At 36.7% G+C, this 21,632-nt stretch overlaps 1 protein-coding gene across 5 annotated transcripts in view; it reads right to left on the reverse strand.

The window, feature by feature from the left end:
• LOC110100892 (protein LHY) overlaps positions 1–18,754 on the reverse strand; it is a 33,709-nt gene extending 14,955 nt beyond the window's left edge. Inside the window, exons 1-4 of one of the 5 annotated variants that reach the window (XM_020828625.2) lie at positions 18,271–18,754; positions 18,020–18,054; positions 17,830–17,941; positions 12,404–12,465 (exon numbers count right to left, since the gene is read on the reverse strand). In XM_020828625.2, coding sequence (XP_020684284.1) covers positions 12,404–12,465; positions 17,830–17,941; positions 18,020–18,054; positions 18,271–18,478 — 417 coding nt within the window. In that variant the 5' untranslated portion in view covers positions 18,479–18,754. Of the gene's footprint in view, positions 1–12,403; positions 12,466–17,829; positions 17,942–18,019; positions 18,109–18,270 lie in introns of those variants that run through there. The other 4 variants (XM_020828618.2, XM_020828612.2, XM_020828628.2 and 1 more) reach the window with 4 other exon arrangements.
• Between the last annotated feature and the right edge of the window lie 2,878 nt (positions 18,755–21,632).

Here is a 21,632-nt window from a genome sequence, read left to right on the forward strand (position 1 = left end):
CCAGAACTTAGGATCTGCCCAGACCTGAAGATTTATCCAAACCCTAGATCTACCTAAACCATAGGATCAATCCAGATCTTAGACCAATCCAGACTCAATTCAAATCCAGATTTCAAACCTTTCTAAACTTTAAATCTACCCAGATCCTAATCCCAATCTAAACCTTGATTCAGCTTCCAATCTAACTTCAACCCCATCCAAGCACTTATGATCATAAATGATTTGGATAATTTAATTCCAATCATTCAAACTCAAAATCCAAATTTCCAAACCAAAAATCCATAAAGGGCCTTGTCCTAAAAACTTTTTCTAGTAATTTTTCAAACACTTCAAACCTCAGTCAAATGACCTCTGATTCAGAGTCTATCAATTTCATATTGATAGGATATGTCTCTAGAGACAACCCTCCAAATTTGAGTCCATTCCGAGGTCTCTAGCCTCAAAAACTAAATCTATTTTCAAATGCTTTAAAACTTTCAAATATTTACGGTCTATACCACTGGACATATCTCTTAGTGGAATTTGATCTTGAAGCCTTCTCCAAACCCTCAGATCACATCCAAACCCTTGATTATGACTTGTTAAGCATCAAACTATCTTTTGGTGGACCCACTTTGAGCCCAAGTTGACTCGAGGGTAAAAATGACCAAAATGCCTCGTAAGGGTAATTTCAGAGTTTTCTCTAAACTCCAACATAATATTTTCAAATCAAATCCTAGAAACACTTTCAATGCATTCAAGTCATTATTAGGAGTGCATAGGACTCAAACCCAGACCCTGGTCAAGCCTAGTTGACCAAGTCAACCCAAAATGACCAAAATATCACTTAGGAGTTTAAACACTCATTTCAAACTAAATGGCCTCCAAACTGCATGAGACCACTTCTAGCAAATTTCAAAAATCAAATCAAACATGCTGGACCCAATCCAAGCCCCTAGGTCAACCTAGTTGACCAAGTCAACCATGATTGACCCAAATGCTCTCTAAGGGCTCAAACAATCATTTTGACTGAATTGACCTCCTTAGACCCTGGAAACACCTCCAACAGTCTTAGAATATCATTTCGAAACTATTGAGCCTAAATTTAGCTCCTAGGTCAACCTGGTTGACCACGTCAACCTAGGTCGACCCAATAAAACATTAAAGGCCCAAACAAGTAATTTGACCCATATGACTTTCCTGATCCCTCAAACTACTACCACCAGACGACTCCAAAAATCATTCCAAACATGTTAAGCTCAGATCCATCCCCTGGGTCAACCTAGGTTGACCCATTAAGGGTCTAAATGGACATTTTCACCATTTAGACCATTCTGATCCTTGAAAACACCTCTATACTTTTCAAAATTTTCTATCTCAAACATGACCCTAGGTCAACCTGATTGACCCAATAATCTATTAAGCCTTATTTTTTACACAAAATCAAGCCATCCAACCCATTTCAAACCTCAAATCAACTTCTAATCATGGCCTAAATATTTTCTAATCATGGGTCAATTAAGTCCAAGCAAGTTGACCAAGTCAACTTAAGATATTTAGGTAAATCCCTAAATATATGCATCCAAACTCGAACATTCCAATCTCAAAGAACCCTTGAATCCCATTCAAACCATACCTAGCTGCCGCCTAGATTCCACATTAGCCTTAGTTTGATTGTTTGACCAGTCAAACGATCAAACAAATAGTTATGAGTGGTCAAAGTGGTCAATTAGCCTTCTAGAGATAATCCACTCCATACAAAACAATTCCAGCAACCTTAAATTTATTCTAGAACTTTCTTAAGCAAGGATTAAGCTCTAGATTAGGTTCAAATCAACTCCTAAGTATCTTATGTGGACTAGATGCCAAAATCTCCTTTCCACAAGGATGTTCTAGGGATTGTCCTTGCTCCATCTTTCCAACCACTCCCTTGCCACTTGGCAAACATCTATGGAGTGTGCCAGTTAATCCTAGCCGTAAAAAAACCCCAAGACATTTGAATAGTGAAAATACTCAAAAACAAGCTCATTCACTACCCTAATCTTCTCTCACCATTTCAAGCATCTAAGACCTAGCTCTTATTTTGTTTGCGCTTTCTATATCTCCTCACACATATCTCCAGTCAAATCTAGCCATTATAAGCCACCGACGATGAGCTTTTCAGCGAACTCAAGCCCTATTCCGTCCAAAGCTTGGATCTCTCAATCCGTCGCATTCCAGACTGTGGTTTCAACTAAGGGATTGTACGAGGAAAATCTACAAGCTCAAAGAAACTTTAATCATTCAAATCCAACAGTTATATAAGGGAAAAATGCTAACCCTAGCCTAGGAAACTTAGCTTAAATAGCATTCGATTAAGTGATTTTTGAACCACAAAAACATAACCCCATGTTTTATGTTCATGAATTCTTCTTATGTTTAAAATTTCAAGTGATTTCATCCATCTGATCAAGCGTTTGAACAATTTTTCGAACTAGGGCATCGATTTTACCTAAAACCTTAGTGTACAAAATCTCAACCGTTGATTTCTAAATCAGATCTTGCTATTCTTCAGTTTCTCCTAACCACGCGGCTCTCCTAATCAACAACTTCGCGGCGGTGCTGACGCGAATAAGTTAAAACCATGTCCCGACGCCACTACAGAGCATTAATGTCTAATGATTGCGAGACGCAATCATCTGCTATTAAGGCGCTGCCGCGCGTTTTGATCCAGTGATCTAGGAGCAACCACGTAGTGCCCGGTGTCGTTTTAATTATTATTTTTTAATTAGTATCAATATTCTTAGAAAATTAAATATGATTAAAATATTAAATAAATTTTAAAATATATTATAAATTATTCAATAAATATTTAAAGCATTTTTATTTTAAAATTAAAGTTAATTTAAAATATTTTATTTAAGAATTTTAAATAATTACAACACATTAAATGATCTAATAGTCTATTTACTTATCACAAGGTCTAATATTTATTAAAAACTTGAAACTTCCAAAATTAACTTTAATTTAAAAAGTCAAATTTTGGACGCTTAATTAATGTGATTCAAATAATTCCAATAATTCTAAAAAATCTTAATATTTTATTGAAAACTCGAAATTAAGGAAACTAATAGTCCAATTACTCATGACATGATCTAATATTTATTAAAAATCTAAAACTTTCAAAATTTAATTTAATTTTAAAAGTTAAATTTTGAACCCTTAATTAATGCAATTAAAATAATTCAAATAATTCTAAAAAATTAATAATTAATTAAAATTTCAAAAAACTTCAATTTGATTAATAAAACCATTTATCCAACATTCTAATACACATCAACTACTCCAGAGATGATGTTTTTAGGATGGACTATTCGAGGCTGCTATGTTATATGTACTAAGAAGGTCTGGTTCCACGAGTCTAGTGGAACAACGTCATGAATGAATTCAATAAAGTGTTAAACTTTAAATTCAATCAGTCTTAATTATTTAAACAAACTAAAATCCTTAATCTAACTACATCAGGAACATTGATTCAAGCTCATCAAACCTAGTGACATCATTAAGGACAAAAATTAAATACCCATGTCTAGAGAACCTAGATTAATTTTAGAAATTAAGATACACATTCTATTGACATGTGATTTAAGACACTTAAACCTAGTGACATTCTCTACAATAGGGAAAATTTTCAGCAATTTTAAAAAACCATTAAGCCACTTAATTAATTAACTTAAGTCTAAACCTTTAATTAAGCCTTAAAATTTTAATAAATCAAAATTAAATCCAAAAAATACATATAATACCTCAAATTAACCAAAATTCAATTTTCAACTTAAGAAAAATAAAACCCCTTTGATTGATTCAAGATTTAATTTTAATTAAAAATCAATATTTAATTAATTTAATTTATTAAAAATTCCAGAAAACTCCCAAACATTTAGGAATATATGCTTAGGTCATTCCTGACCTTTGGAGTTGATTTCAAAGAGTTGGAAATTCATTTGAATTTAAATCAATATAACACCCTTAATTAAACATTAAAGAATTCATGTCATGATCATTCGATAAATTTTACGCTGGTTGTCGACTAACTAACATAACCTTCACTTTTCTCATTCAGAACTTGAGATCTGACAACATCAGAGTTATATATGTGTACAATATATATATACACACTACTCACTTAATTTATGTCTCATAACATTTATTCATTTTTCAACTTAGCAAGGCATGCATGGATAGGTTAAGAAAATGATAGTAATGATTCTAAGAGGAAAAGTTATATATCCATGTTTAATATATATATATAAGGTAGAAGAAAAGGAGAGGTTAGGGTTTTAGATCAAGAAGCCAAATTTTCATAAATTCCTTCACAAATTGTGTTGGGTTTCAGGATTGTGGGCATAAAGGTCTAAATGTAGGGGTGTCAATTCAGGTCAACGGGTCGGGTTCGGGTCGAACCCAAAACTGACCCGGTGCTATATGACACGACCCGAACCCAACCGGGTTTTGTAAACGGGTCGATTTTTTCAAAACGAACCCGACCCGTCGGGTTTCCGGGTTGACCCGACCCAACACGGATTTAAGGGATATGGCTGAAAAAGTGGCGCTACTTCCAGTTTCGGCGAGGCGGCGAGCTGTCCCAGTGTCCCGGCGAAGCGGCGATGCGGTAGCAGCAGCAGCGGCCGAGCGGCATCGTGCTAAGCGCAAAGAGCAGCAAGTCGGCGATGGGCGACGGCCTCTCCTTTGAGGCGAAGAGACGTGACTCGTGTCGCGTCACGTGACTGACCGCTGAGGCGCTGACGCGGAGTCGTAGAATAAGGGACTGCAACTCGACTCGACGCATCGGAGTCGAGTCTTTTCGCGGGCAAGGCGGGCAGACCGGGGCAGCAGACTCGGGCAGAACCAATTCCGGGTCAGTTTCGGGTTATTTCCAGGTTTTCGGGTCAACCCGAACCCGACACGAAACTCAAATCGGGTCAGCTATTCGAACTCAAACCCGACCCGTTTGCTAACCGGGTCGACCCAAACATGGATTTTTCCGAGTCGGGTTTCGGGTCGGGTCAAAAATTGACACCCCTATCTAAATGGGGTGAAATCTTTTCGAGATTATTTTGGGTTAACACTGTATCATTAAATAGAGAATTGTTACAAATTGAAAAAATTATGATTATTTGCAAAAGAACATGTTTTCAAAAAGACAAATAAAATAAAAATAAAAATATCCCGAAAAGGATCCTACCATGGCAATGATATACTCAATCTCTAATACAATGAGCAAATTATCCATAGGCTTAATGTTTGTTAATTTGAAATAAAACTGTTATGTATGTGATAGTAAATAATCCTTCATATTAAATACGCTATAATGATATCAAAAGCCAAATGCTTTCTAAAAGATTTCATATTCAAAATCACGCTCTAGTTTATCATATTATGCAAGTTTTATAGTTGTTTTACCATTTAAGAAGTATATTCGGGTTATTAGGTATTTTATCACAAGACATCTTCCTCATTTTTTTTATAACCATGTTGATACAAGTTGATGAAAGAATGCGCATAAAAAATGACATAAATTTTAAATGCTTATGACATTCATGTTAAAGGTAAATAAAGTATACAAAAGTCATGTCATGTGAGATAGATAGACAGGGACAGAAGTTCTTTTAAGATGAGCCTCAATAGGAGCCAAAAAAGACGTCTGACACTAGATATTGGAAAGTTGCGAAATCTAACCTAGATAAAGGGGTAGTTTATTACTACTACGTTAGAATAAGTGTAAACATTATCAATAGTTATTGTGCATAATGATAAGTTATGACCAAATAATATAAGTATGCTAAAAATTTCTATACATTTTAAGATATTTTTAAACAATAATCAATAATAATGAGACAAAAAATGAAAGTAAATATGGTAATTTGATACCAATATTTAACTAACCTCGTGCATTAAATGACTTAACACGTAACAAAAATATTTCATTTTCTTATAAATGCTCATGTATATTGCTTATGAAGGAGACTTCTATTTAGTTGACCATTAAATAATATAACAACAAGAACAAGCCTTTATACCGCTAAGTGGAGTTGGCTTCATGAGTCTTTTTTTTTTCATTGTGTTTGATTAAGAGTCAAATTCTCATTTAAATCTAATAAAAAAATGTCATTTATAATACTTTCTAATCAAATCTTTTTAGATCTACATCTAACTTTCTAAACATAGGCCGGAGAGAATCGATGCAATCCACTCATCCAATTACTTCGATGACCTAAGACTTTTATGGATTTGCATGTTGAGTGACGAAATAATTATTTTTGTTTATCACTACACCTTTTGATTTTAATAGGACACAATGGAGAAAAAGGATTCATGTAGCCGACCCCACGTAGTGGGATAAAGGCTTGATGTTGTTGTTGTTGTACTACACCTTTTGATAAGGATATGATTGGATATTCCTGTAAAAAGCCTCATTATGTTATTTTAGACCATATTATTAATAACTTGAATGAAAGTTCATTTTACACAAATTTTGATTAGCCAAGTTCTTCCGCTTTTGTGATTTAAGAAATCAACAGAACATGCTTTGAGGATTTACATATTCAAAAGATTTGAGGATTCAACACAAACAACTTGAAGAATCATTACGCATCTTTCTATCACAAAAAGTTTTTCTCTTTCTCTCATAAATTTCTGAACATTTCCAAAGCCAATTCGTATCAATTTGCTATTTATGTCAATGAGCATTTGAATTAGACTAATTGTACTAGATTAACTTTTTAGGGTGGATCTGATCGACCTTTGATCATTACATGTAATTCTTACCCAAAAATTCATCCACTTTGAAGAAGTTGGCTCGGGTCCTTTATTTTTCTATACACATCAAGTTGGGTTGCGAGAAAAATCGTATTTTATTTTCATCCTTTATAAAATGTTATCCAATTGATAATTTCAAAATTCAACAAAAATAACATCTATAGCATGGAGTATAATAGCATACTGAAGTTAATAATAATAATTACTATATATATATATATATATATATATATAGAGAGAGAGAGAGAGAGAGAGAGAGAGAGAGAGAGAAAGAGAGAGAGAGATTAGTTTAATTTAAAATTAACATTGAGTCAACTTGAAATCGAATTTTTAAGAGTCAGGCACTTATTTTTTAGTTTAAATTTGCGTTGAGCTCAAATCAATATTACCCCTAAGTTGGTGATTCAATAGTGAGGCCAACTATGTTTTCATATTTAATTGATCTCATCATTCTTGTTAATTTTATTTATTAGAAGATCTCTATTCTTAATTTATATAGTTGTAATATAGTGTTTGTTTATCTATATTCATGCACCAATAATTTGATATTGATATAACTAAATATTTCGACTCCAATAAGCCAAGCAAATAATAAATGATAAATTTATCTACACAACATTATTTCGTTTACAGTGATAATCAATAAAATTGTGATTTTAAAAAAAAATTATCAACCAAAAACCAGTTAATTGTTGGAAAATCCTATGAAAAAAGACGGTATGCATAATTTCTTGCGTAGCCTATTGTTAATTGTTATTATTTACCAACATCCCACATCCTATGACATGCTTTGATCCTGTTAGACTGGTCCAGCCGGTCCACTGGACCGGCACTGGCTTACAGACAACAGAGGTTGAGAAGTTCCACCTCCTGCATATGTCAATCAAATCGCCCAGCTCAAAAGAGCATATTAGGAAGGTTTTATGAGAGAAATTTGAATATAGGGACTGTTTAGATATTTCCTTTTGGATTGTATGCATTAAATAGTTTGTTTTCCTAGGATTAATGCATATTGAATTTGGCTGAAATTTGAGATCTCTCTTAAGTTTTTGGACTCTAGTGGCGTCTAGAGATTTGGGAGAGCCTAATCTTCCTCTCTAATTGAATATCCACTTGTATCTTGTATTTTTTTTTTTTCATAAAACTTTCAATAAAAAAAGTGTTCTTATGTGTTCTATTCCTAGTTTTCTTGTTGTTTGTTTTATGAAATTGCAGAAATCAGATTTCAGTCAAGGCTTTTCTTAAATTTCTACAAGCACTTCCTATCAAATTAATATCAGAGAGGTTTACAGACTTTTTTTGGGCTGTTTTTTGAGAATTCCTGCAGCAATTTTTTTTCTATTTCAGGACGTGAATTTTGTTGTTTTTGTGGTGGAAATCTGGATTTTTGAGCCCAACAAAGATTCGGGGACTTATGGCGGGAAGAAAGGTAGAAGTATTCGAATGGTAGATCAGACAATGAAATATGAAATTTCAGATCTCCAAACTCAAGTTTCATATTTAAAAAATGATATTGATGTGAATACTATCAGGAGTTAGCGAGAAATTAAGAAGAGCAATTGTCTAAAGCTTCTCCAATTACAAAATTATTGTTCACAACAAAGAGATTTTACAAATTCGTAGTTTTTAACTTGCTTAGGCAAAGAAGTACAATTTAGATTAACCAAGATAATTCAATCAAACTCCAAAGACAAGAGTAAAGTTATGAGTGCAATAACAAAATCCCCAATTTAATAATGAGAGGTTTCACCTTGAGGACCTCCTCGCTCATTCACTCATGGGGTTAGCGAAAGAAGATGCTCCACACTAGAGAAGATATCACCACTAGGAAGAAGGAGCCCAAGAACTTTGTTGTTGGAAAGGTAGCCAGCGACGAATGGATTGGTTGACGTCCCACGATTGTCCACGATCCGATTGGGAGGTGTTCATCAATTGACGGTGCCACCGTGAAGATGATGCGTTCAATGTAGCTTTCTACGGAGTTGTCGATGTCCAAGTTGAAATCGACGAATGGGGATCGGAGAATGCCGGTTCGGCCCAGAGAAGCCTCTACGAACCCATGATCAACATCTGGGTCGGCCATGCATGATTGACTAAGAGAGAAAATAGAGAGTGAGAGGGGTCGGGTAGGCTCATCCAAGCAAAATGGGAAGAAGGGAAAAAGGCTAAATCTGAAAATAATTTCAAATCTAGTGAGTAATTGGGGATTAATTTCTTTGAAATTTAAATTTGAAACAATTGGGAATTAGGAGGGAAAGTGGGGAGGGGATTGAATTAATTAGATCCTTAATTTATGGGATCTAACTAATTAAAAGGGGGGGCAGTTAAGGTGGCCATCCAAGGAGAGAGGGAGGGAGGGATTTAGGTATTAATGAGGTGGACCCATGCAATTAAGGGGATTGATGATTTAAATCTGAAATTGATTTCAGATTTAAATTAATTGGGAATGTTTCCTATATTAGAGGAGGATCATTTAAGAGAAAATTTGAAATTCAAATAATCGAATTTGAATAGAAATCAACTCCTAAATTAATGGGACCAAATTAGGAAAGGTTTTATGGTGGATTTGAATTCAAATTTGGCTGGGGAAAACGTATGGGGCCGACTGCTGTAGTAGGGGAGAGGGTCGATGGGTGGGAGAGAAAGGGGTGGGCTTTGGAGGCTTCAAGCCGGCGGCCAAGGGCTTAGGCTAGGTAAATTAGATCCTCGAATTGAGCACTTTCCTAATATGGATTATGTCAATTTAAGAAAGAATTTAAAATCTGAATTTGAAATCAGATTTTGAATTGGAGTTTCCTCCTAATCTTCATGCTCCACTTTTGGAAAGAGGCAAGACAATCAATTTTGGATCCATGGGAGGGGAAGGCCAGCGGTTAGGGTTTGGGGTTTGGGTGGTGTTTGGCTAAGGAAGAAGGGGTGTGGGTTAAGTGGAAGGGATCTTATTGAGGTTGACCGACGGCTTGAGGACTTGAAGTGGGCCAAGTGGCCGGCGGTTGTTTGGGGAAGAAGAGGTGGCCATATGTAGGGGAAAGGAAGACACGATAAGAAAATACTACGAGTACTAATCGTGAGTCCCGGAATCCACCGGCGGCTGACGGGTGTTGCAAGGCCCTCTCCTAAGATTTCTCCTCTCAAGAACTCACAAAAAGATCAAACAAGAAAATCTGAAATTTTTCATTCACAATCATCATTAACCTCATAAGAGGGAACAGAGGGCTATAAATAGGCCCCATACAAGAACAAAACAAAAGACCCTAATTACCCTTGGGGTTACATGCATCTAGTCCCTCTAAGTGAGGGTAAAAACGGAAAATAACACTAAAATAATAAAATTACAATACATTAATAAAAAATAAAAGATACGAGCGTAGCCGTAGATCATCGATGTCTCCTCGTGCTAGAATATCCAGTAGATATCCTCATCAGATATATCAGTCATCCATGATAAAATTGATTCGAATTTTTTCACCCTTGAGGAAATATTGAAGAAAGTGCTCAACGTCCAAACCAAAATACCGCCATCATATGTGAGGGAAGGCACCGACAACCAGGGAAGTGGGGAAAACCCTAAGCCAATCAGACAAAGGGAAGATCAAGAGGTGGAGATTTTGGAGGAAACAGGAAAAATGCCTCCCCTAAGGCCTATTCCTAGGGAGGAGTCGAGTAGAGGCTATGGGGAGAGGCGGGAGGAGGTAGGGAAAGAATGAAGAGGAGTTGATTTGGAGAGGAGAGAGGCGAAATTTGAAATGGAAGGGGTAATTATGACCAAAGGGGGGCACAATTTGAAAAGGGGGGTGTTATGATGCAAGGGGTGTTGAATTTGAAAAGAGAATATGAGAATTTGATGAAAAGCTTGGGTATGAACATAGAATGGATGATTGGGACACTTGGGGGGAACCACCCCCTTGGAGAATGGGAAATTATGAAGGGAACAGGGGAATGGAGGTAATCTGAGGGTGCGGAGTTGAAGATGTCTATTTTTGAGAGAGTGGATGCCTATGGGTGGATCTACAAGGTGGAAATGTACTTTACCTTATACATGTTGATAGAGGGAGAGAGGCTGACATTAGCCGGGATGTGCTTGGAAAGGAAAGCTTTAGCATGGTACCAGTGGAGGGATATGAGGCGGCCGATATGAACTTGGAGGGACTTTAAGGATTGCTTGTTGGGATGTTTCCAAACCAGCAATGGAGGGAACTTCTATGAGCAATTTTTCGCTTTGATGCAGGAGGGAGGGGGCAGTGGTGGAGTACCATGAGCAATTTGAGTACCTCGCCAATCGATTGGATCGACTTTCATAAACTGTAGTGGAGGGGAACTTTATGAAGGGACTGAAACCAAAGATCCGTGCAGCGATTAGAGTGACGAGGCCTCGTGAATTAGGAGAGGCTATGGAGCTAGCTCAGTTGGTGGAGGATCAGAGGCACCTAGAGAGAGGAACGGTAGGCAGCAACTCAGGAGGCTCGTACAGGATGACCATCACCTTATTCGTATCCAAGGAGCCAACACTAGATACTTTTCGGGGGACTTCGAAGGAAAATACTGTAGGAGGAAGACCTGGGGACAACTTCAAGAATCTCACAAAAACGTAATTACAAGAAAAGATGGTAAAGGGGTTCTATTTCAAATGTGATGAGAGGTATACGCCGGGGCACAGGTGTAAGGACAGAACTCTTTGGATTCTTACCTTTTGTGATGACGAGGGAATGGAGGAGGGTGTCGCCTTTCCACCTTGCAGACAAGGTGAGTGTTTGGGAGGAGAGTATTGTTAGACCGGTCCACTTGACCGATTTAGCTGGTCGATACAGGGCCGACTTACGGACAACAAAGGCAGAGAAGTTTCGCCTCCTGCATATGCCGATCAAACCGCCAAGTTCAAAAGAGCATATTAGAAAGGTTTTAGGAGAAGTGAGGGAAATTCGAATGTATGGACTGTTTAGAAATTTCCTTTTGGATTGTATGCATTAAATAGTTTGTTTTCTTAAGGTTAGGGCATCTTGAATTTGGCTGAAATTTGAGATCACTCTTAGGTATTTGGGCTCTAGCGGCATCTAGAGATTTGGGAGAGCCGGATCTTTCTCTCCAATTGAAGATCACTTGTATCTTGTATTTTCTTCCATAAAACTTTCAATAAAAAAAGTGTTATTGTGTATTCTATTCCTAGTTTTTGTATTGGTGGTTTTCTAAAATTGCTGAAATCAGATTTCAATCAAGGCTTTTCCTAAATTTCTACCAGCACTTCCTATCAGATGCCTGTTAATGTTTACTTTTGTAATAAAGGATCTCCTCACTGATTTTTGGATATATCTGAAAGGTTATGCCAGCCAAACCTGCAGTTCTAGCATTTCTGCTCAATAGCAAAATTTTAATGCAAAATACTTCAAAATTTGTTCAAGCCAACTTGAGCAGTAGATGAAGCAAATAAGTGGAACTAAATTTAAAAGTTCAAAAAATAAAGTAGAAATAAAATAAATAAAATTCTCTCCTAGACTAAATGAGCCTTTTAGAAGCATTGGTCAATGAAATTCATGCAACTAACTTATTGCTGAAATAAGTTTTAAATGGAAAAAAAAAAGAATCCTAGATTGTGCAAGTAAAGCTAATCATAAGCGAAATGTAATTCAACCTTTAAAAAAAACTTCTGCGCATGACTTCTTATCTGAACAGCAGTCTTTGTACTGATATGCTCTGCATTGCATCAAGCAAGATGTAAGTTGACAAATCAATAAAGAAGTATAATGTAAATCTATTAGAATTTTTTTTCCCATTTCTGTAACAATACTTGCATAATTCTAAGAAATCCAAATTAAAATCCAAGATGCTATCTTCGAGCAGTAAAAGGGGAAAATATGAGAACTAAAAGTGAAACGTTTCTTTTCTTTATTTTTAAAATTACAATCAACCAAAACTTTCCATTATTTGATGATGAGAATGATGCATAGGGAGAGTTGTGCTGTAGCCATAGGTAATTCATGCATTCTGAGATTATAAACCCACGACCACAGGAGTGCTTGGTTGGATCCAATGTGAAGTGACAGTGAACCAGCCCATGTAATACTATCTAACCATAGAATTCGGCCACATTCAGTTCACATGGAATAGCCAGGGTTTTCAAATTTACTTAGAACTTTAATCTAAAGAAAACAACAGCATATATAGTTTACATAAATTTTTTATGAGGACATCTGATAGTGGAGGGTTTATTAGAGATAGGGCCGAAAATCGACGGCCACGATTGCATCCCTTTATTTCTGAGTTATTATTTGTATTTTATTTATTATTGTATTGTTTCCGATTTTACCCTCACTTTTGAGAGTAGGTTCTTGTGACCCCTGAGGGGCACTTTTGTCTTTTCATGTTTACTATTGTACTTGACTATTTATACCACTTTTCTCTTCTTGAGAGGGGATGATGATTATCATGAAACTATTTTCTCCACTTATGTCTTGGTGAGTCTTGAGAGCTCTTGAGAGAGTTGAAGTCCCTAAGTGAGGGCAACATATCACCCGTCAGCCGCAAGAAGCGTCCGAGCTCACGGTCAATCTCCTCCTCCCTCCCAAAATCGCAGGCCACCCCTCTTTTCCCTCCAAGTCGTCGGCCATCTTCCCCCCTCCCCTCCAAACCGTTGGCTACCACCACCTCCTCCCTCCAAACCGCCGGCTCTGAGGCCACACCGCCGGCCCTAGCCCCACCATCTCCCATAGCCGCCGGCCTTCCCCTCCAAACCCTAACCACCGGCCACCCCTTCCCTCTTTTTAATCGCTTCCTTCCCAATTGGGAGCTCCAATTAAGGAGCCAATTGGCCGCCCCTTCCCCTTATTCTCTCTTTCTATCTTTCATTTTAGAGAAATTAAAATCAAGTTCCCTAATTATCTCCATCATCAAATCTAAATTTAATTTCAAAAATTTGAATTGAATCCCTCCTAGTCCACGACGAAAATCTGAACCAAAACAGCCCTATTTACTTAGCCTTGGCCGACCACTCAACTTCCTCCTCCTTAGCATTGACTCCTACAAAATTTCGTCAACTTAAAGGCTGTTGTCCCACCTCTTTCGTTCACCCAATTTGCTGTCCAAGAGCAGTTCAAGTTGCTGTCCAGAGATTTCAGCCATTCCTCTTTGTTGTCTTGCTGCCCGGGAGATTCTAGATTGTTGTCCAGAAGTTTCAGCAAGTCTCCCTCGCTGTCCTACTGTCCAGAAGATCCCCGTTTGTTGTCCAGAAATTCCAGTACTTCGTATTTTGCTGTCTACTCTCTTCCGAGTTTCGACGAAGGTAAACTCTCTCCCAAACCTTATTCCTTCTCAATCCCTCTCAATTGTGGCATCATAAGATTGTGAAAAAAAATTTTAATTTAAGAGTTGTTACAGAAATGGGAAAAAAAATTTAGGGATTTCCGAATAGTGACTAGTCTAAATGTTAATTTAGGGATTTCCTTTGAAAATCCTCCATGTTATGCTAAGCTTGATTGAATTTATTAATGTTGTGATCCTAAACGATTATCGTGTAATTTGGCCTAAGCTACATCACCCCTCTTATTGTATTTAATCTCTATTTAAATCGCTAAAAGATAGAATAATTGTTGTTCTAATCTAAGGCGTTTAATTTCAACATTGGATATTTACATACGCATCTAGCTCTACATCAATTTCTTTTATTTTACCTTGTATTCTTGCTCAAGCATAGAAACTAAACATTCACTTTTTCCAATATAATTAGGATATTGGAACTCAAATGATCGCATAGAGCATGGATCACAATGAACATAAGCTTAATTCATTGGGCCTTAAATCTCTAAGTTTACATGATGCTTTCATGATCCATCTTATCTTAGAGGGAAAGAGATGAGATCAATGACAAATGCCATTGTGCTTTTAAGTTTTAAGTATAAGATAGTATCTTAATTCAATGAAATATATATATCCAAAATTGAGACGAGCTGTTAAAAAATGAGAATAATGATAATAATTGCATAAATTGATTCTATAAAGAAATTTAGCTTTCTCAAAAGTTATTAACAAAGATGATTCAACTTAAATGGACCAGATAAAAAAACTACAGCAAGTATGACAATAAACTACAGCGCTGTAACATCTGCTGTCATCGTGTATTATTAATAGGCTAGTTCTATTTTCTAACCGGAACACATGCTCTAAGCAGTCTTCAAAATGGAGAAAGATGGTCAATTTTGTGGAAAGTTCCAAACACAAATCAAATGTAAATGCTGCAAATTTAAACCTTTACAAACATATCTGCTATTTTACAGCATGTTAAAAATAAATCCCAGATTCTATTTAAACATTTAAAAGGGAAATTTTTTTTCCGTTTCTCTTATATAAAATTAAACCATCTTTAGAGATAAAATCCTTGAAATCCATCACACAAGAAAAATATCTTTTCCTCAACCAAATAAAACCAAGGATTCAAAAACAAAAAGCATGATCCTTCAATTTGAGCCTAGATTAGGTTTCATGTCATTGGGAAACAGTTTATGTTTGCCAACTAGTACAAAAAATAATTATCAGCCATAGGTTCTTCAAGATTTACACCATCGCTCCCTAATGCTCTTGTCGATCTCACATCTTAAACCATCAATGGTACAAAAGTAAAAATGCTGTTTACAAATCAAGGTAGGTATCAAGGAATTTAAGCAATAGTTTACAAGTGAATTTATCTTTGATATATCCCACGTTTCTATGTTAAGCAAACACTTTAGACCTCTTACATAGTCTATGGAGGTTGCATTTTTATGATAGATTGGCCAACAACAACAAAAATTCTTAGCAGGCCTTTCATGTTTTAAAGAAAAAGTGGACTTTTGCGACTTATCTATATAATTGATCATTTCATCTGGAACAGGTCCTATGATTTTTTTTCTTTCGTCGAGTTTCTTAAAAAAAAATTGTAGCGTCAACTGCATTCTTTTTTGTTATGTGTGTTGGATCTTCATAAGAAACCCACAAATTTTCAAGCACACAACAAGCTTATTCACAAATTTATGAGTAGAATGAACTAACATTGTTGTGTCATGGAATATTCACGGCGATAGAGAAATGTAAAGTTTAAGGTCTTAGCTTTGTACAAATATCCAGTACACAATCAGATAAAGTAGAGTCAAATAAAATAGATAGTGTAGCATTCATAAGAGACACTAAAATCTTTTTGTGAAAACCCCTAAAAAATGGGAAAACCCATGGGGCCTAACCCAGTTTGAATGAATCCACTAGTGTTTGCAATCAATTACAAATGAGTATAGCAAATATACATCATATAAAGTGCATTACATGGTGGGAATTGGAAGAATCAGTATTAACATGTTCGTTCAGGACCATAGTCGGTGGGAAAGACCGTAGTCAGGCGATGGTGGTCGGAATGACAGTAGTCAGCAGGCGACGGAGGATGAAAGGACCGTTATCTAGCGACGGAGGTCGGAAGGACCATAGTCGACGAGCGAATGAGGTTGGAAAGACTGTAGTCTGGCGACAGAGGTCGAAAGGACCGTTGTCTGATGATGGAAGTAAGAAGGATCGTCGTCGGCAGGTAACAAAGTTCAGAAAGACCATTGTCTGTTGACGGATGTCACAAGGACCGTAGTCTGGCGACGGAGGTCGAAAGGACCATAGTCGGTGGGCAACATTGGTCAGAAAGACTGTTGTCTAGCAAAGGAGGTCTGAAGGACCGTAGTCGGCAGGCCACAAAGGTCGGAAGGGTTGTAGTTGACGGGCAACGAAGGTCGGAAAGACCGTAGTCAACAAGTAACGAAGCTCGGAAAGATCGTTGTCTGGCGACGGAGGTCAGAAAGTCAGTAGTCTGGCGACGGAGGTCATAGTCAGCGGGCGAAAAGGTCAGAAAGATTGTTATCCGGTGACAGAGGTCACAGTCGATGGGCGACAATGGTCAGAAAGACCATTATCTGGCGACGGGGGTTGGAAGGATCATAGTCGACAAGCAACGGAGGTTGGAAAGACTATAGTCTTGCGACGGAGGTCAAAAGAACCGCAGTCGGCGGGCGACGGTGGTCAAAAAGGCCGTAGTCGGGCGACGGTGGTTAGAAGGACCAACAATAATTGATGGTCGGGTGTCAATCTAGCGTCGGTTTGTGACCAGGCATAAGTTTGACGATAGCTTGTGGTCAGGCGGAAGTCTGGCGTCATTCGACGATCGGGCAGAAGTCCGACGTCAGTTAGTGGCTGGGCACAAGTCCGACGTCAGTTGGTGGTCGGACAAAAGTAAGGCATCAGTTGGTGGTGCCCGGCGTCAATTGGTGGCCGGGCAGAAGTTCAGCGTCAGTCGGTGGCCGGGAAGAAGTTCGGCGATAGTCCAACAATGTTCGGTGGTTCGACGGTGGTCAATGAGGAGTCTGATGGCAAGAGAACTCTAGTTTCTCTCTTCCTTATCTTCCTTGCTAGAGTCTCCCTCAATGAGGAAGGAGGGGTCTATTTATAATTTTCTGAGAGTAGAATGGACAGTAAATAGGACGGAGATCAAGGGTACATAGGGAGTAGTTTGAATGGATGACCGATATTGATCCCCTTGATCGTGGACCATTTATTGGGCATTTGAATGTCTTAATAATGTTAGAATTCAACGATCTTGGGCTCGTTGGATTTTTCTCAAGTTGCTCGATTCGACTATAAGCATGTCATATTTAGAAATCGTTTGGTCATCCATTTATGGTTTGAACTTTTCAAATGCACTTTGGGTCTTTGATTTGGACTCATTTGGACTCGGATTGAGTCGAATTTGGTGTCGTTGGGTTTGTATTTTCGAGACGTTCAATTCGACTGTAAATTTGCTGAGATCAGAGTTCATATGGTTATTTAATTTCGGAAGTTTCAAACTTAATTTTGCCTCAAGATTCGTGCCCAATCAAGATAATTTCTTAATGATATATCAAACATAATATATCTTTGATGCACTGAGTCAAATCTTTGAAATAGGGCATGATCCAAGTTCAGTTTGCAGCCTCGTAGATGAATAGAAAGCAAAATCAACAAATGGATAAATACAAACTAGAAGCCTGCACTTAAAATAAAGCTCATGAATATCATTACCTTGAATACGCTGCCATGCCCTGCCATGCAGCCTGAGCGCTTCCAAGAACCTGTTATGCTCCTCGTCTGTCCACTTCTCTCGCTGCTTCGTAATCGTGTAAGGTTTTCTCATCTGCAAATCCCGAGTTAAGAAAACAAACATACAACAAACGAATAAATAAAATGTCAGCTTCCAAAATAAATCAGTCACCTTAGCCAGCTCCCTCACTGGGCTCATTCCCATTACTGATTCCGAAATGTAAATGAACCACGGATGAGACAAACGGTTTCAAATCAACCCTAACTCATATAAGTAAGAAACGGTTAAATTCTTCATGCATGTTCCCAACTGAAATGTCGGGCACCTAATGCATTCACTGATATGCAGGGAGTAACAGGACAACAAACAAGCCCAAAAGAAAAAAGAAAGGAAAACGCCAAGAAGAGGCAGCGGTCACTCACCAAAGAAACCATAGAAACAGGAAAGAAACTCCGGTGGTCGCAGCCTCATGTCTATCTCTCTATTCCTCTCCTCCCTTGATCTCCTTCGCCTCACATTAGCACCCAGTGCAATCCTATCTACAATCGCCCATCTTGCCATCGTGGGTTTATGTACAAGTAGAAACATGGAGGCTGTTATGGCCGGCGAAGGGAGCTGTCGATTCGGCATGCCTAACTCCAGAACCCTCGCTCTCTCTCCCTCTCTCCTCGCAGTTCCACCCTAACTCTCTCTACAGTAAGGTCGCAAACCATAAGAGTAGGCCAGGACTGGGGGAATCTGAGCCACAACTTTTTGGTCATGGAGATTTCGGGCGAATGGTGAGCGAACTGGCGAAGCAGAGCGAGATTCGATGATCAATTCTGGCGAGGGGAAGAGGTCGGGACCAACCAATGTGGCAACATTATAGTGGCTAAAAGTAGGGACCAGTAAATGGATTTCCCAGGTGGGGAGCCTCGCGAGCCCTAATTGTTAGAGATCGCGCCAGATCTCGCGCCCGCCCGTCTGTCTCGATTTAATTCGCGTGGCGCTCCGCACATGCCATCCACCCTTTCTGGCTTTCACGTTTTTCGGGCTGGAGTAATGGTAACCATATTGGGATCTGATTTTGTCGGCCGGTCCCCGGTCTGGCCTCGGCGGCAGTATAAGAGGGGTGGCCAATCCCAATTTAATTTATGTACAATTTTTTTTATTTTTTAAATTATATACACATTATATTTTGTGAATATATAATTATAGTTTAAAAATAAATAAATACTTTAAATTTAGTATTATTTATGAAGAATTTCTGTTGCATTAATTTTAAAATAAATCTAATAATATTTAAATCCATTGAATATAAATTTGGTTTATAATATCTTGACAATTTTTTATTTTTTAAATATTAAACATAAAATTTATAAGCATGTAATATTTAATATATCATTTTTTGAGATAAAATACTATTTTCAATTTTGAAACAATTTGAAGCATGTAGAGCAAATCTACTATGTTAAGTCAAAACATTTTATTTCGCCAACATATCAGTCGAGAATGGACAAACCGGACCAACTTGGGCTCCTTTCGATAAATGAATCATGAGCTGAGCTCGATGAGCTAAAACAGTTAGGCTTGAACTAATGCCAACTTAATTCATTTGCTCATAAACAAATTAGGCTTGAGCTAATGCCATAATAAATGAGATAGCTTGCAAGCCGACTCGAACTATTAGATTAAGCTTGAGTTTGAACTTGACCTCAAAAAATTATCAAGTTCAAGCCATGATTTTTTATCTTCCGAGGAACAAAATTTTAACATTAAAATACTCTCAAGCATTTTTGTTTTATTTGAGTTTTGAGAGATGGAAAGAGAGGATGAGAGCCTAAAGATTTTTTTTTCTTTTTCTTAACACAATGAGCATGCTTAATTCACACAATAAATATTTCTCAATGAACAAACTAACACAATGGTTATGTATGCTCATTATGATATTAAATCATCAATTTTAATAAAAAAATATGATGTCTTTTATATAAAGGTAATGTTGCATGAATAATTCTTTCTCTAAACTCTTGTGCAATCAACACAATTTTTATTGACTTTGAAAGGACTAAATAGGATATTTTGTAGTATGAGGGAAATGCCTTGAAAAAAAAAATCTCATCCTAAAATATTGTAGTACTCGCATAGATATTTTGTTATTCTTAATTAATGAAGTTCTAAATTATCTATAAATTATTATATTTGAAATATTAGTTTAAAATAATTTTTATTATAACTTAATTTTTAAGCATGCATTAAATTATTTTTGGTAGGGGATTATTATCTACACATAGGCGAGTAGAGTTAATGAAGAAGAGTTATGTAAGTTAATTATCTGTTTTCATTTTCGGCCTCTCCCAATTAGATTTGTGAAGAATAACGTGACTATCATACATTTTGTACATGTATGGTGATCACAATTACAAAGAAGAAAGGCATGATGCGCATTAAAGGCAAAATATAGACTATTCCTTGCCTTCCTTTTTTTCATTCTATGTTCTTCTCTAATAAATTGAAGCATATTTTTTGCAATTATTAGTGGGGCTAGGAAGAACCAACTTATATTAGATATAAAATTTATTAAGATTCAAGTAAAAATTGGATATTCTAAGTGGTTATATTCAAAATGTTCTATACATTTACAAGGAGAGCAATTATGTGGATTTTGCCACACAAATGAGTGGAAATAAGGAAAGTAGCAAGAAGATTATTATTGATAACTCAACCATGCATGTTGAGGTCATAAATGATGAGGAAAAGGAAGAAGATAACATGGTGGTCCTTGCCAATATATATTTTTATCTTTGCTTTAGAGACTGAAGTTGTTATGGTGAAGGTTGGAATGTTAATCAATCTCTTAACATAGTATGTACATATTATCTCTTCTTGTTGTATCTACAGATGATATGGTGAAGGAGATTGGAGATGATAACCCATATCTTGTTATTGTGCCTAAAGCATATGTAAAGTCAATAGATTATCAAAGAAGGAGAGTACATAATACAAAGTATTTTACTAGATATTTCATATATCCATTTCATAAAATTAACAAACTAGATGGATCTACACGCCATTGATCCTCTTTCTTCGATTGATGAAGAGCATTTATCTTTCCTCAAGGCTTAGATGACTAGATCAGAAGAGAAATCCTAAGCAAGGGAGATAAGATTGATTAGTTGAAGCATAACTTGGTTTAAATAGTTAAATATACCAATAATATGGCTAGATAGCATGGTAATTATTCTATTCGTATATTTATTACATTATAAAATTTTAATCTTTTTTGTAGTATATAAATGTTTTGTGTTACCGAGGGAGCAAATATGAAGCTACTCAAAGACTTATGAATTGAGCATTAAAATTTTGGATGAAATCTTTAATTAGTATTATAGAGCATCAATCTCTGTGTAGAATTAGTTGAAGAGAAAATATAATTTTCATGTCCATAAATTTGTACTAATGTAATTAACTAGAGATGAATATATGTTCTTGATATATCTTGAGCTGATATAAAGCTTATACATTATCCATTAAATTAAAACAAATTTTATTGTATAGTGTCTAAGATATCACTCCCTTCAAAGACAATAATATTCTATGACTCTGACAACTGTTACATTCTAGTGTAGACATCGTCAGTAATGGTGAGTTCATTCTACAAGTGATTCCCAAAACTAATTGAATTGTTAGAAATATTTAGCCATAAACATGAGCTTTGTTACTTAAAGTTATATGGAAGTGGAAGAGGGATAACATAAATGAGACCCCAGGTTTACTATAAGATATTTAAAATTATATCGTAGGG

The sequence above is a fragment of the Dendrobium catenatum genome, unplaced genomic scaffold (genome assembly GCF_001605985.2).
Source record: "Dendrobium catenatum unplaced genomic scaffold, ASM160598v2 fragScaff_scaffold_672, whole genome shotgun sequence".
Lineage (NCBI taxonomy): Eukaryota > Viridiplantae > Streptophyta > Magnoliopsida > Asparagales > Orchidaceae > Dendrobium > Dendrobium catenatum.